Source organism: Phalaenopsis equestris, unplaced genomic scaffold (genome assembly GCF_001263595.1).
Source record: "Phalaenopsis equestris unplaced genomic scaffold, ASM126359v1 Scaffold000107, whole genome shotgun sequence".
Taxonomy (NCBI): Eukaryota; Viridiplantae; Streptophyta; class Magnoliopsida; order Asparagales; family Orchidaceae; genus Phalaenopsis; species Phalaenopsis equestris.
This window is the reverse complement of record NW_018164549.1, coordinates 3943827-3961578: the sequence shown is the minus strand read 5'-3', so window position 1 is coordinate 3961578 and position 17752 is coordinate 3943827. Positions and strand designations below refer to the sequence as shown.

Sequence of the window (17752 nt, the reverse complement as noted above, 5' to 3'; positions counted from 1 at the left end):
GGTGGCTCCTGCCCTTCTCGATGAGCGTTTTCTCCCTCCAGAGGCAGCGAAAATTCAGAGCTACAGAAAGAAGCAGAGCCCCCGAAGTGAAACCAGCCGAGAGGAGAGGAGACTCAACCGCCTTGGACCTCGCAGCCCACGTTAAATGAGTAGCAGTGGGTCGGGCAGCTAGCAGAGAAGCGACGATTGATTCACCTAGTGCGGTGGAGGAAAGATCTACAGCAGCAACCCCCCTCTGAGTTTCCTTGGAACCCATTCTTTGCCCTGCAATAATTGAATAACAACGTACAATTATGGTTAACTTGCCAGTCATCGGGAGTCATCACCCCTTTCACTACCCAGTTCATCGTCCTTTCCGTGGTATACTGAGGGGCCGATATTGGACTCCCTTCCAACACCTCTCAGACCGTCCCGCAGATCGGTCGGTAAGGTCCTCAGCTTGCTACCAGCCACCTCTCGCAGGCGAGTGGCAATCTCCCTGTCACTAGATGTACAACCAACCAAGAACGTTTTACGCCGGTCCTTAATCTTATTCTCAACTCCAACCAAACGAAGTTTTCACCAAGGCTAAAACATGAAAAACCCTCCCTAGTCGACCTTGAAGGAGTAATGACTGAAGGCGTGGATCAACCAAGGGATACTGAAACGGCAGCAAAACATGACAAAAGTTACCATGGCCAAGAAGGAGTTCGGATTAACTTAGGTCGGAATGATCTCGTATCTAGTAATCACGCATCTGAGCTCCGGCCATAAGGGCAACCAGGACCATATTTAAACTGATCCTTATAGAACATAAGATGACAGACATCCTATTGAGGGTGATCACGAAAACCGACACATAGCGCTCCTTAAAATTCTTCACGTCATGGTCCGTCAAAAAAGAGGAATCGGCAATCCTCATGATGTCGAAGAGAACCGAAGAATACTTTGGAGTCGGCGCACCCGAACCAAAAAAATGGAAGAAAATGAAAAAAAAGGAATTAGAAAACTCGAGGACCAAAGTAAAAAAGCGGAATAGCGCGATCCCTAACACTATTTATAAGGTGAGCGCACAAATCGAAAAGTCGCATAAAGATAAGCATCACACCAATTGTTATTTCAAATTTCTCAAAATATTATTTTATTACAAATATCATTATTACAGGTTTCGGACAAAACGCTTAAAAAATTGGTCCTCCATGGCTTTAGACGAGGCATACCCCTTCTCAATCAACCTCTGGAGAACCATCTCTCCACCAAGTCTAATCAGCTCCATCTGATCAACCTCATTATGGAATCGACTCAGAACTACTAAACCATGGATGAATCTCATCTCAGCTCGGACGTCGTTCAGAGAACCTAGCAGCGGCGTGACCCTCCAGTCGGACGATGGTAACCAAATGCTTTTGAAAGGCGACCTCCAGACGTTCGCAGCGAGCCATCCATCCCAGCGCAAATGAGTCGGCAGGGCTTTCTGTTGTTTGGTGTAGAGTCTCCAGTACATAGGCTGATCATGTTGAGAGCTTCTGCTCGCGTCAGTCGAAGTAAAAGGATGGGGGTGATCGCATCAAGAGACTCGACGACAATGACAGGAACCGAGTCAGCCCGCCGTCCTCCGCATCCTCCGTCCAGATCAACATATCTATATGTTAAAATGAAGGATAAGTTAATAGGCCAGCAAGGAAATTTCTAAGATACCCATGAGCCTCCAAAGCTCCAACCTAGTCAAGGGACGACCTTCCTCTCCTGATATGGTACCTCCTCTCTTTTCCTCTGAGGGCGGCAGCAACGGGTCAACCGCCACCTGTGACCTTGGGCTACGGCGATTATTGGCAGTCTTATACTTGGAATGGGCCGACAAGTCAACCACAACCCTGTCCTTGCTTGGGTTAGAACCGAAGGGGTTTCAGAGCCTCTTTGGCAACCGTCTTTCAGGCCCCTCGAAAGAAGCAACATGGTCGATCAGCTCGGAACCGACCGTCTCTCGTCTCTTTTCTTTTTTGGGACGGATGTCGGAGCAGATAGATACCTCGCCAAGGCCAGTGGACTTAGGTCGACCGTCTTTTTGCTCGTGCCACCCGATATAAGGCCTACTCAGCAACACAAAAAACGTTGGCAAAAAATGAACAACTCAACTCTTGGCCTCATTTATAAGACACACCGGACAGGAAAATAAAGGGAGAACTAATCATTAAATTTTCTTGATTTATATGACACGATTAAGATAATAATTTATTTGTTTTTATTGCAGTTGTTGTCGCTAAGGAGCAGAAAAATTTGAGAAACCAATATATATACACTAGAATTACCGGCACGAATCGTAAAAAGAACGATCGGCTAAAAACAAAAAGCTTCCCCCAATGATAAGCAGTTGACCAACAAGTTATCGCCATGCAGGTGAAGCTGCGTCTCTAAACTCGGGAGAGGTCAAAGCTTTGGAGATGATCCATCGCCCGATGGAGACAAGATTCGCCAAGGGCGAGGCGTAATTCATCATATCAGTCTCATAGGATAACTCACACAAGCAACGACAAGATCCGCCTAAGACCTTACAAATAGGGGTATCCAATTGAGGCGACAAACCAATAAGGTAGACAAAAAGTAGCCCTCATAAGAAGAGCCAAAGCGACAAGTGAGTCATGTTTCACCCGAGAAAAACAAATCGATTCATCAGTCGATCAACCAATCGATCGAAGCGCAGGTAGAAACCCCCCGATCGTGATTGGATGGCCGATCTGCTCTTACCACGGCGAACGAGATCGCCGCTCGACCGAACGCCTCAGTCGACCAAACACAAAGCACAGTCGTCACCTAATCGATCGCCTCGATTGCGCGCATTCCAGTGAATCGGTCAACCAAATATCGTCATATCAAAATTCAAATTGTAACACAGATATACAATGAAATCCATACAATTTATTAGAGCATTAATCATTTTAAGAACGGTTTCTATAACTGTTTCATTCTTTCTGTAATTGTACAAAATACATTCATAAGAGACAAAAGTATAACCAGGGGGAAGGCCATTTTGGACTCCCATGATTCCCCCCCACAGTAACTCTCGGTTCACTCTCCTTCGCTCGAATCTAGCTTTCGAGGTGTGTTCACAAAAGACAATCCGGGATCCAACACATACTTACCTTTAATAATTTAAATATCTCTATCATGCAACTTTTTCATATCATGCACCAACTCAATTCTTAATATAATTAAAAATGTCTTTTACGATCAATGTAGATCAAACGACAATCCATTTTTTGTTGTACATACTTGTTCAGTAACAGGCTTGACACAAATTTGCTTATACATTAAAACTTTCTAGTATAAAATCAAAATAAATTTTTTATATTGACATCTATTACTCTCCCATAATATCATTGTACTGATAAAATCTTCAACATCTTGTGTCATAACAACAACATCAGCAACAAAGTCCTTATCCCACTAATTGAGGTTTGCTACATGAATCATTTGTCTCTATCGTATCCTATTGAGTATCATATTTTCATTTAATTCTAAGAGATTAAGATGATATTTAATCCAGCATGCCCAAGTCTTTTTAGGTATACCTCTACCTTTCTTACCAAAAATCAAATCTAAAACATCTACTCTCCTAACAAAATCATCAGATGGTTGACGTTTAATGTGACCAAACCATTTAAGCAACTCTGTCTAATAATGTGTGCCATTAGAACTACACCAACCCTTTCACGAATATATTCATTTTGCATTATGTCTCTAAGTGCAAAGCCACTCATCGACCTAACCATTCTTATCTCAGTAACACTTAACTTAGTTTTATGCTTCTCTTTTATAAGAAATTCTACATCATAAAGCATTGCAGGCCCCACCACCATCCTATAAAATTTTTCTTTAACTCTAAGAGGAACGTCTGTATCACACAATAGGCTTGATGCATTCCTCAACTTCAACCATCCAACTTGAATTCTACTAATAACATCCTCATCCATATCATCATCACTTTGAGCAATACACTTGAGGTATCTAAAACTTTCCCTCCTTTTAATTACTTGATCATCCATTGTTACAACTGCGTCACTAAACCTACTATTATTAAAATTATATTTCATAAATTTAATTTTAAATTTGCTCAAACAAAAGTCTTTAGATCAAAAGTTGACCTTCATAATTCTTTTTTTTTCTAAACTCTTTCTCTATTCTTATCTACCAAAAACATATCATCAGCAAAATGCATACAGAAAGGCACGTCCCCCTATAAATGTCTAGTAAGAACTTTCATAACTAAAGAAAAAATATATGGGTTTATAGTCGATCCGTAATGTATCCAGCTGAAATAGGAAACACTTGGTCAATCATTCTTCTATTCAAACACAAGTAACAACTCTAGTAACAACTCTAGTATACAACAACTCTAGTATACATATCTTTAATGACTTGAATATAATTCATATCAACATCTTTGTTTTCTAAAACTCTCTAAAGTATTTCTCTTGGTACCTTATCATAAGCTTTTTATAAATCAGCAAAAATCATATGTAAATCCTCCTTACGCTCTCTGTACTTCCCCATCAAACCTCCTAATAAATGTATGGCTTCCAAAATAGAATTGCATGGCATAAATCCAAACCGATTTTAAGAAAAATTTGTATCACGTCTTAATATATGTTCAATTATTTTCTCTCATAATTTTAATATATGATACATTAACTTGATTAATCTACGAGCATTCCCTTTATTCTTAAGAATACGGACCAAAACACTCTTCCCCTGCTCCTCAAACATCTTTCCATTTCAAAATAATATTAAAAAAGTTGATAAGCAAAGACATTTCTTAATCCCCTAAATATTTCCACCCTTTTATTGGTATACCATCAAGATCTATTGATTTTTACCCTTTATTTTCTTTAAAGCTTCCTCGACTTCTGTTTTACTAATGCGGTGGTAAAAATAATTTTTTTTATTATTAATTCTATTAAGATCACTAAGTCAACCATATTTTTAAAATTTTATTAAATAAATTATTAAAATATCTCACTCACCTATATTGAATATCGTCACTTTACTTGAGCTAAGGGTGGGGTGGTTGCAGTTTTATAAAAAGATTGTTGTGAAGTTGTGGCGAAGAAAACAAGTTCTTAGAAAGTTGTGATGGCAATTATAAATATATATATTTCCGAAAAATCAAACAACTTTCTTACAGTCACCGTAATTCAACAGTTCAAGCTAAAGAAAAACACTTTCCCACCGCAGAAAGTTCTAAAAAGTAGGAAAAAAAATTCACAAATATAATTGTGGTTGAGGTCTGAAAAGCAAAGAAGCGAAAAAGCTATCCCAAAAAAACCACAAATCTTTAATTTTATTATATTTTTGTTTGGTTAGTTTATACGTATATCTTTCACCCTCTCCCGTATCTAATCTTTCATAAAACTCACTAAAAGTGGAATTCTTAGCATCACAAATTGTTCTCTTAAACTCCGTACGAGGCCACCTTATAATTTTTCTAATTCTGTAAGTTTTACATTTAAATTATCATTTCACGTTAGTTATGGTACATTGGTGTATGATTTTCACTTATGATATCCTTCTTATGGATTAGACTAGAGAAAGAATTAGGAAAAAATTGAATTATGGAGGTCTACATTGGAATCTAAAGGCCTTCGTTTGAGTATACCTAAAACTGAATACATTGAATGCAATTTTAGTAGTAGTAGCTCTAGTGGCAGAGTTGTAAGCATGAGTGATCAAATCATTAAAAGGTGTAAACAAAGTCTGGTGTTCAAAGTGATTGTGATATAGATGGGGATGTTATTATTAGAATTCAAGTTGGTTGATTGAAGTGGAGGAATTGAAGTGGAGGAATGAGTGGAGGAATGTTGCGAGCTTATTGTGTGATAGAAAAGTACCACTTAGGCCTAAAGGAAATTTTTATAAGATGGTGATGAAACCTACAATGCTCTATGGCGTAGAAAGTTTGCCTTAAAAGAGAAGCATAAAACAGAGTTAACAGTTGCTTAAATGATAATGCTTAGGTGAATGAAATGCTTGATACTTAGAGATAAAATGTGAAAAGAATATATCTGTGATAGGGTTGGTGTAGCTCCAGTGGTGGACAAGATTAGAACGTTTACATGGTTTAGTCACATTAAATGTCGACCGTCTGATGATCCAGTTAAAAGAGTAGATGTTTTAAATCCGACTTATGTTAAAAAATGTAGAGGTAGACCAAAAAAGACTCAGGCATATTGTATACAAAATAATCTTAATCTATTAGAATTAAATGAAAATTATAACACTCAATTGGACATAATGGAGAAAAATGATTCATGTAATCGACCCCGCTTAGTGGGATAAAGGCTTGTTGTTATTGTTGTTGTACATTATTACCACCAACAATTTTTATTTATTAAAATTTTTCATTTTGATTCTTCAAGTACAACTTTTGCAACTTACTTAACAGTGTTCGATACTTTATCTCATATTGCATTAGCACCTTCATGAACATCTCAAATCTTAAGATCTTAAACTTTACTCATAAAAATAATTTTATTTGTCTTTTAAATGCCTCAATCTAATTTTATAATAATATTTCATTGTATTTTTCATCTTCCAACCTTTTCAATATGTTGTTTGAGAGAAAAAAATAAAATATGAATTAAAAAAAAAATCTTATTTATACCAAATGCCTCGTTTACAATTAATTAATATCTATTTAGTCTCCAAATTTTAATTGAAAATCTTTGAGATCATTTAAGAGCACTTTTGTTTTTTGTTTTTCTATTTTTTATTTATTGATTTGAATTAAAATGTACTTGGTTGTGATCATTGTTTTTAAAAACACTTAAAGCAATTTTTAGATGATTTGGATGTTTTTAAAAACAAATTGATTCATTTTTAACAATAAAAAATAAAAATATGTTGAAATTATACTGGCCAAACATATTTTCAAAAACAAAAATAAAAATAGAAAACAAAAGTGATGCCAAATGGTCCTTTGTTAACAATATCTCCATAATATCATTTATTGCTACGCAAATCACAATAAATATATTACATGCACTTAATACTATACCTTCATTCCTTAATGGCTAATTATGCTTCTATTTTTAATCAATTTATAATATATATTACTATTTTGTGTTTAGTAATCATCTTTGTTAAAACTCAATTTCAATAACTTCTTAAAGTAGTATCATAATATTTTGATGCTTTCATCTTTATCGAAAATTTTCATTATCTTCTTTTTTAATGCATTTAATTTGATCAAAATCTTTTAATATCTTATCTCTAGTCATAGCTATTTTATGAAATGCCATCTCTCCATTCTTCTTACCTAGTTTCATAATAATCATCAACAAATGTAATTTCTACTTTGCTTACTACCCTTTTTGTGGCATTTCTAGTTCCTTTATAATTATTATAAACCTCAATAACTTTGTATGCAGACACTCTTTAAAAGTACATTTATTTAATATTTTCTAACTCCTTATTTTACTTCTAAGTTTCCTCATCACTGCAAGACCTATTTCTTGACTCTCCTAAAACTATAATGACAAACTTCTAAAATAAAATTACCTTCCAATTTGCTCCATTAACAATTTATTTTGAAATGATAACAACTTCTTATATTATAAGTTCCACAATCGAGGGCAATTATCTCTTCGGATCATTTGTTTAGACTTCTAAGATAGCATACATAATTTACACGATATATTGTGCGTACAATATTTATCCTAAAATCACATTACAACCTCTGAAATTAGATTTTTTTTCGCTTCTAAGTACATTTTATATGACTCGCTTTAAAAACAATTCTAAGATCATATTGTTAGTTAAAGTAATTATCTCTACTACAAAATAAGGAAACAGTTATTCCCATCACTTAATCCCCTATTTAATACCGTATTTAATACTCGTATTACACATCTTACTTACACCCGCATTTTTAATTAAATTACCATAATAACCATCACATTGATATGAAACAGAAAAATTTTCCACAGAAAGTAGGTCAACAAAATGTTTTATTTCAATAACACCAAAAAACACAACTCAAATACATAAAGATAAGCACCTACAATTCGACAGATATGCGATCACTCCCAAACCCTAACCCTAACACCTACAATTTGAGAATAGGCGATCTCTCCCAACCCCAACCCTAAGACGAAAGATCTCATCTTAACCTAACCCTAAGCATAATAAGATATTTAAACCGCACAATAATAACTAATAAAAAATTAAATTGCACTTAGGCGTGAGTCTAACATTACTCGTCTCTTAAAAAGACACATTGTCCTCAAGGTGGAAAAAAAAAAGAAATGTTGATGGATCAAGTACATGATTCCCACATAATGTCATTATCTGATAATTCTTTCCATATAATCAGAAATTCATAGTGACCCTCATTAGTTCGAAATACAATATTGTCAACATTCTTCAGCTGCATTCGAATATGTTGGTACCCTGACTTCAAGTCAATCTTGGAGGATATTTCAGCCTCAAACAACTCCAGCAAATCATTGGTCACCAAAACGGGAAATGTGTCAGGTTTTATTTTTTTTATTAACTACCCAATAATCTATACTGAAACACCAACTCTCATCCTTCACTAGCAAGACTGGTTAGAGAAGTAGCTCACACTATATTGTATGATTCCGGCCTCCAACATCTCTAGGATCAATCTCTCGATCTCTTCCTTTTGTATCTGTGGTAGTGATATGGGTGCACACTAATGGAAGAAAACCGCGAACTCCAGATTGTTACATGCTTGAGTTCGCTCCCAATTCCATTGCTTGATCCCGTCTGCTTCCGTTCATTCCAACCTTCCAGATGTCACGCTATCTTTCCAAGTATTGTCGCTCCAGTTTGCTCCTTATTCATGCAGTCGATCCTGCAGATCTAAATCTACCTAAAGCAACAATGTTGCCATGATGTTACACGAATCCTTTTGGTTGTTGTCGCTCACATCCACTCCCAACGCCATCACTCGATCTCACGACAGGCGATGGTGGGTTTGTGTGAAACTCCACAATCTCCTTTTCATCATTTCTTCCAAAACCGTAAATCTCCCCTCCATGGACAAGAACCACTCCTCCATGAACGAGAAACACTCCATTTTAGATCTGATTTGGCTTACATCTTCCTCCAATTTCTTCTCCAAATCATCTACTTTCTAGGTCGTCATTACTCCACCACGGTTTCGGAGCTCTTTTATGTCGCGATCTCAAATCGTGATTGTATCACAAGGTTCGGTTGTGGGAGGTATTGTGCATCGTGATCTCGTTGTTGGCTTACCAGCTAACTCAAATAGTGATTGTTTTGCGCAATTCGGTACCAACGTGACGTATTGTAGGGTGTGATCCCGACATTGCTTCCGAGCTATCTCTTAGAAACTAATGAATTACTAGTCGTTGCTTCCCAACCGTTCCAATAGTCCTCAATTTGTTAATGTAATTTGGAGGCTCACTTTAAAAGCAACTTTGTGCTCATCTTATTACTTCAAATGCCCAGAGTCACTAAATAATCTCTACTACAAAATTAGAAATTAACTAATGTCGTCACTCATCAATCTCCTATTCCATACCAGCATTTAATACTAGTATGACACACATTACTTTCACCCAAATATTTAAATAAATTACCCTAATAACCCTCACCTCTCAAGTAAATATTATAGCATAAGCACTAATTACACTTGTAAGAACCTCAATAGTTAAATCAATGTTCCTTCAAAGAGTGTTTTTTCAAATTTCATTCAATATTTTATCTAATAATTTAACAAAATCCATCAATCCTATCAAAATTGATCTAGACTTAGAAATGCAACTTGAAGTACAACTTCAAGTGGTTTTTAAGCAAATTTGTTTTTTTTTTTAATTTAACAACCCTCCTCAATGGTATGAAACAAATAAAGAAGCCAATCTACACAAATGAACTTGCGACTTCATCAAAAACTTGAAATATAAATTTAAACTGGAAATACTATTGTTAACCTACCCTGTAAAAATTACAATCTTGATTTATTATGATCTCTCCCCTTTTATTTTATTCTTATTTGGAAATTCTATTCATGTTATTTACTTTTAACACAAAACGACGAATCACAATTTTTTCATTTGTGAGCATAAATGTGGCAGAGTGCACTATTACATGGTAGCCACCTTCGGGGATTCAAGACCATGAAAAACGCACTTGAAACTAGCTCATCCATGAAAACATAGTACTGACTTTATTGCATTCTAAATACACTGAACAGCATAGTAACAACAAGACATTGTAATAAAAAAAAATTTGTTCTTCCAAAGAGATATAATAATTGTTCTTCTTTCATGTTAAGTGATCATCTAATTCTCCAGCCTTCTCAAATAATCCAAACTGTACTTCTCTAGAATTATCAAAGTACGCAAACTCTATGTAGCAGATAATATCAGTTTTGCTTGAAACTCAACTAATTTTCACCATAATTGGGAAAAAGATGTGCTAAGGCACTTCTAGTAGGCAGTCCTTGTTTATTTCTAACAACAGTTTTGGATTTCATTAGATTCTATGGCATCAAAATGATGAAATGCATTTTAGATAAATAAAGGGATAATAAGAAGTTCTTTCAAATAAATGTACAGATGCATGTAGCCTCCAACACTTCTTCAATGAGAGAGACTGTTCATCATCTTTTTTCTGTAGGACATTGGATAGAGCAAATAAACAGCTCAATATTTGCAATCTTCCTGAATGTCCACTAAGATACCATGATTTGACTCAATATTTACTTCCACCCAAAGAATCCCTTGATCTGTACTCAGAAGCGACACAATTCATACCTTATGCAAAGGATAGCATAAAGGTAACCAGTAAGTAAGAGTGAAATAGCATTCATTTTATCATATTTTTATATTGATATTTGGCACATAATATGGCTGCCACTTTGCTGGCTTGTTCTGAATTTGAATTAGTACATGATTAAAAGCTACTAGAATATTAGAATATTAAAATATTAATATGCAGATTTTTGTATTAATTGCTTTGATTTACTTGATTTATTTTCATGTTTTTTTCTTTTTTTTTTTTATTTGTTTCCTTACTAATAGATTTTGTAATAAGTATTTATACCCCTCTTTACATCAATAAGATTACCCTGATTCTATTCTAACATGGAATCAGAGCCATGGTCCTATCCTAGTTGCTGCCATGCCTCTCTTTTTAGCCGACTGACCAATCCAAGTCCCTTCTCCTTGTCGGAACCCCTATCGATTCCGTCAACCCTTTTCTTCAGCTGGCTAGGACTGCTTCAAGTCGTCTGCTTCAGGATCCACCAAATTACCTCCCAGCCAACTCGTCTGCTTCTTCCAGCAATCGGCCCGTCTGCTTCTTCCCATGGTTGAGCTGCCCAGAGCAGGCCGCCCGAATCATGTTGCCTTGATTCCCCAGCCGCTGGATTATCTCTCAACCAGCAGATGACCATTCAGAACCACTGTTTTGATCTCCAAGGGTACCTTCCAGTAACCAGAAACCAATGTCAAACTAACCGATCTCCCTCCAGGTTTTGTCGGAGCCCCTCCTGGAACCTTCTTTCAGTCAGCCAGGTCCAACAGGAAGCCGTCCAGAGGCCATATCTCTCCAGAAGTCAGAACTTGACAGACTCCTCTAGCACTAAGCCGTCATCGAAGATGTTCTTGATTCCATCGAAGGATCAAGTCCAACTTCCATACCACTTTAGCCATATTGTGATTGTGCTTTCCTACAATCAGGTATTTTTCAATTTAGATCCCAAAATTTTTGGATGCACAACTTTTGCTCATAACACAGCCCCAACTCGGAGTAAACTAAATCCCAAGTCCATAAAATGTGTTTTCCTATGATGCTCTACCACTCAACAGGGGTATCGGTGTCTTGACCCAACCATAAATAAAATCTATGTGAGTGTTAATGTCTCCTTTTTTGAAAAAGTTCCCTACTTTCCAACCTCATCCTCCGATGATGGGAAGCAAGAGTTCTTGGACATTGTTCCTTAAGCTACTATTGTGGATGCTCCCCCCACGTAACCTACCATCAAGAAACCCTCTATTCCTTTGATTCTGCCCACTTCTCCGATCACCAAGGAGCCCTCTGCCCCTTCGGTTCCACCAGCACATCTTCCCACTCTTCTTGTCTACACACGACGCACTCATTCTGATGCACCTACTTTGGAGCTTACTAGCCCCTGGTTGGACACTAAATTCCCTCCGAACGACATCCCCAACACTGCTCCTCCAAATGAAAAAGTCAGTTCCTCTAGTAAGATACGCGATCAAACATTTTCTATCATGTGGCAAACCATGTTTTTTTTTTTTTTTTTTTTTTTTTTTTTTTTTTTTTTTATTTTTTTGTAGATTATCGCCACCCTACAAAGCATTTTCTACAGTCCTGACCAAGCATCAGCTTCCATCTACTATTGAGGTTGTCTTAACAGACCGAGCTTGGAAAGCTAACGTCATGGAGAAGAAGAATGCTCTCAAGCGAAACCATACTTGGGATATTGTTGATATTCCTCGGGACAAGAAAGTAATTAGATGTCGATGGATTTTTAGCATCAAAGTTAAATTTGATGGATCTTTTGAACGCAACAAGGTACGGTTGGTTGTCAAAGGGTACTCACAGACCTACGGGGTTGATTTGAGAAGATAGTTGTTCTAGTTGCTAAAATAAATATCATTTGGGTCCTCTTATCCCTTGCAAAGAATATAGATTGACCCTTATTCTAGCTTAATGTCAAGAATGTGTTCTTGAATGGCGATCTTACACGGGAGGTATACATTACTCTTCCTCCAGGCTTTGACTCCACTGCCTCCCAGGGGTATGTAGATTGTGAAAATTCCTTTATGGATTAAAGCAATCATCACGGGCATGTTTCGGAAAATTCACAAAGGTGGTGGTAGGTGATTCACTCACGCTCAATCAGACCACACTCACTTTTTATGGCATTCCACCAACATCCAAGTAGCTATCCTTATTGTCTATGTTGATGATATTATTTTCGCAGTTAATGAACTACCAGCATTAAGTCTCTAAAAAGCATCATTAACGACTTGGGATCTCTCAGGTACATCTTAGGTAGGGAAGTTGCTCGGTCATCTCAGGGTATTTGTCTGTTTCAGCGGAAATATGTGATTTAACTTTTGACAGAGAATAATCTTCTCTTGTGCAAACTAATGGTTGTTCCAATGAATCCTAGTGAAAAACTTTTTGATGTTCCCAATGCAATTCTTATAAACAAGGCTCATAACTAGCGCTTTGTTGGGAAACTCATCCACCCTGCCCAAACACATCTCGACATATGTCACGCAGTTAGGATAGTCAGTCAATTCATGCATGATCTCTATGAACACCACCACCACCAAGTTGTCCATTGGATTCTTGATTATTTAAAAGCCAACGCGGGCTCAGGTTTTTTTTTTCCCGCTACACTCGTTCTATTGTAGTTACACTGACACAGATTGGGTTGGGTCTGTCCATGATTGGCGATCTACCTCGGGGTACTGCTCATTTGTGTGAGAAAGTCTGATCATGTGGAAAAGCAAGTGGTTTGTAGTTGCTTGAAGAGTGCAAAATCATATTTTTTGTCAATATCCCTGGGAATTTGTGAAACTCTCTGGTTACACATCATGCTCCACGAACTACGTATGACAGTCTCCACTCCCCTACAGTTGTTCTGTGATAACAAGGCAGTCATTAGCATTGCTCAAATCACAAATTTATCCAGACTCGAGCTTCTCCTTAATGAAGTGTCGGTCAATCTCAGCATGCTTGGTACGATCATTGGCAGATATTCTCACAAAGAACCTTCCTCGACCACTGTTCGATGATTTCAAATCCAAGTTGAACATGACTGTCATCTATGCTTTAAGTTGAGAGGAGTATTATAATATTAAAATATTAATATGCAAAATTTTGTATTAATGGCTTTGATTTACTTTTATTTACTTTCTCTTTTCCTTTTATTCTGTTTTTATTTGTTTTCTTACTAGTAGATCTTGTGATGGGTATTCATGCCCCTCTTAGCATGAATAAAATTACCCTGGTTCTATTCTAACAAAAGCTAACAGACATATTATGCATGTTATTGCTTAACTCCAGACACATTTCAAAGCTAACTACCAAGTGATGTATGTCATTATTTTTAAATCTGAATATAAAATATGATTCAATTTGAATATAGTATTGCTCAACTCCAGACACATTTCAAAGCTAACTACCAAGTCATCCATGTAATTATTTTTAAATCTGAATATAAAATATAATTCAATTTGAATATAGTGTTTTAAATAAAAATATCTAATCATCATATCTTGTACATCGTTATGTTTTAATTTGAATTCAAACTGGATACTAAAACTATGATTAATCTATTTAATCATGTATGTCAACAATTTTATCTGACAGCAAATTACATATATGCATATAATATTAACTTTAAATTTTAATGAAAAGTTTAATAATAGTTTAATTTAGTTTTATATTCAACCTTTAATCACTTCAGCACCAGTCAGGGCATCGCAATACAACAAACTATCTGGTTTCAATTGCTAGTGTATTGACTCGTATAAGGCTAAATAACTCATCAATGGATTGATTTTGATCCTGTGAGAGCACAAATGTTTCCATCATTTAATGTCGTCACTACTTTTGCCCAAGAATATGGCATTCGTTCTAAACTACCTGTATTGTTTGCATTGGTTTTGCATAATGAAAACATTAAAATGGGCTTTAATGCGGCCTGAGGACTTTAAACTCAAAGCTGAACTAGCATTGCCATTAAAAATTAAGGGGTCATTTGGTATCACTTTTTATTATTTTGTTATTAGTTGTATACTATTACTTGAAATAAAATATGTTTAGTATGTTATAATATGTTTAGTTATTTTTAAAAGCACCCAAAATAACTTTCATATGTTTGAGGGTTTTTAAAAACAAACTAATTTATTTTTAAAATAAAAAACATAAAAAATGCACTTAAAAAATGCATTTTTAAACAAAGACAAAAATAAAAAAGTTAAAGTGATCCCAAACAAGCCCTAAACAAATAAAACTTCAATATTAAAAAGAAACACCTGCAACAATTTCTTGCTTGGACTGCCCACAATGACTATTTCAGACAAACAGCTCCGATATGGTTACTATAACTTTGAGTACATACATTAATGTTAAGTTTTTCAGAATGACATGATAAAGATAGAAGAATATTCATCTAATTAAATGAGCATGAAACTACATAATTAACATAAAAAAATAGTTGAACTTTAGTTTTTTTCATGGACAGTTTATCTGAAAGCTACATGGCACACATCCATACCAATAATTGCCAGGTTCTTAAATATATTCATACATTCCCTGGATAATCGTTAATGAATGAATACATTGTTGGTTATCAGTAAAAGCACCATCAAATGGAACATCAGCGATGATATTAACAAGAAGTCAATGTTCAAAAGTACAACAACAAAATTTACACGTCTAAAATAATGATCAATAAACATAGGAAAAGAAAGAAATTTATTTAGATTTAAGAAAAATTCACTAATCACGAGTCTCACGTTCAAGATAGATTGATTGTAGATGGGATGGGTATTTCTATAAAACTTTGCCCAAGCCAATCAAAGCTATAATCAAAGTGGTTTTGAAAGTGACAACTAAATCTATTAGTTATGCATCAAGTTTTTTGCAACAGCACTTTGCTCAATATTGACTTTAAATGAGCTCAAACATTTGTGACCAAAACTGGAATCATCATAAGAAATCCAATTTAATTCAATGATAAGGAATGTCAATAACATTTGAAGAATATAAGATAACACAAAAAGGGCATTAAAATCATTCAAAAATTTACTACTTCACAGACATTAGCTCTTCTAATCATTTACAATATCCTATATAGTATTTTGAATTTTGAAACACAATCTAATGGTGTTCATGAGAAGTTTAAAATCACGGAATTAGATCGATAAGGATGCACATGAAAGAGTTAATGATAGAAATCAATATTGAAAATATCAAATAAAATCATTCCCGATCTTCATCAGCCCAATCCCAACTATTTTGTAGCTAGATTTCAATAATGTTCATTGTAAACCTAAAAGAACAATGTGAAGGAAACTATAGTTTTCCAAAAATCTCTCAGAACATATTTTAACAATGTCTACGTTAATTTTAACCTAACCCTATGCTTCATAATCAGTTAATCACTTCACATTCTTTCAAACTTAACAAATTTTCAGTCTCTCTACTTCTAGCTTTTCACAAGCACAAACAATCACATTTGATTTCCACAACCTGATCAACAGCATTCGTTATCCCATCATGTTCACTTTACCCCTTACTACTAACCCATCCCATCACAAAAAAAGAAGTTGCATGAATCAAAATCATTTTTAACATGGAACTACATGAACACTACATAGAGACCAAGAAGATGCGAGATCTAAACGAGTTTAGTTAATAAGTAATCATAAAAACAACCAGCGCTTGAAGGATACCGTAGTCGTTCATGAATCTTTTATGCCGATCCAAAGCATTAAGACCTCGAACATGAGATTGGTATTGCCTGCGACCAGAATTCAGGGTTCGCGTTAGTTCGAATTAGGGAATAGAATCGAATGCGAAATAAGCGCGCAGAAAAGCTAGAACTTGCATTTTTCTTTCCTCCCTATCGAATACAGCCGACTTCAGCGAACCAAAAGATGCCATTTCTATCTTCCTCACCCTCCTCTGAAACCCTTCAGTGAAACCAAGCGCCTTCTTCTTCGGATTTCTCCGCCGGTAATCGTAAGCGATAAGGGTTTCGGCTTACACCTACGATCCTTCTCTGTTCGCATACAGGTTATGAGAGCTAAAATTGAATGATGAAAAATGTATTTTCACACTTCATACATCACCCCAAAAAAATCCAATTAAACATAGATCTTTACGAGAATATTTAAATAGAATTAAAAAGATCTAGGCCATTGGTTAAAGTCTAAGTTTTAAACTCTACTAATTACTCATTTTTTTCAAAGAGAGAGTTTTCATTTTTTGTTGATGGAAGACCCAACTGCACCAATTATCTGATCGGATACAGTCGTTTGAGCCAAGATCGAAATAGACCAAGCCACGAAAATGAAGAAGAAAACCAAATGATCTAGCTCGAACCACTTAGACTGAAATGAGATAAATAGGCATTTGAGATAAACACTACAAAAAAACTGACCCAATCTAATAGCCTACCTTCAGGTAGATTCGATCTAAGGAAAGATAAAGTTTCACAATATCACCTACTATCCCACAAAGCCCCCCAAGGCTTCTCATCATGAATCAATAATTAACGATGCAGCAAAGTGTCTTATAGTCATTCCTCGGTCTCTCTTCGTTAATAAGTGAGCTACCTATTGAGTTATGATGGTTCACTTTCTGATTGATAGTCCATTGTCGCTATGTTGCACGAGTTCCTCACCGAGGATTAAGGTTCAATAACTATAGTAGATCAATCAATCAACCTGTTGAGTAATGTGAAGACCTGATCCACCGCAATTTAATTAGCTTCCTAATTAAGAATCTCACCTACCGCTCACCTACCACACCCATCTATTGCTCACTTACCTCTCACCTACAACTCAGTTTCAATAAATAGCCTCTTATGGCTTGTCATAAGTCAAGCAAGACCAAGCCAAGTCTTCTAAGAGAGTAAGGGAGGAAGAGAAAGAGAGAGAGGAAGAGAGAGAAGAAAAGAGAGATTTTATTGTACACATCGAGGCGCTCGACTGTGTAATTCCTCGAAGTGGTAAAA

The 17752-nt window shown here is 35.8% G+C and overlaps 1 protein-coding gene across 1 annotated transcript in view; it reads right to left on the bottom strand.

The window, feature by feature from the left end:
• Positions 1-16848, bottom strand: part of LOC110020822 (protein FRA10AC1) — a 56178-nt gene extending 39330 nt beyond the window's left edge. The window contains exons 1-2 of the mRNA XM_020719078.1: positions 16622-16848; positions 16467-16534 (exon numbers count right to left, since the gene is read on the bottom strand). Of these exons, the coding sequence (XP_020574737.1) occupies positions 16467-16534; positions 16622-16677 (124 nt within the window). The 5' untranslated portion in view covers positions 16678-16848. The remainder of the gene's footprint in view (positions 1-16466; positions 16535-16621) is intronic.
• Between the last annotated feature and the right edge of the window lie 904 nt (positions 16849-17752).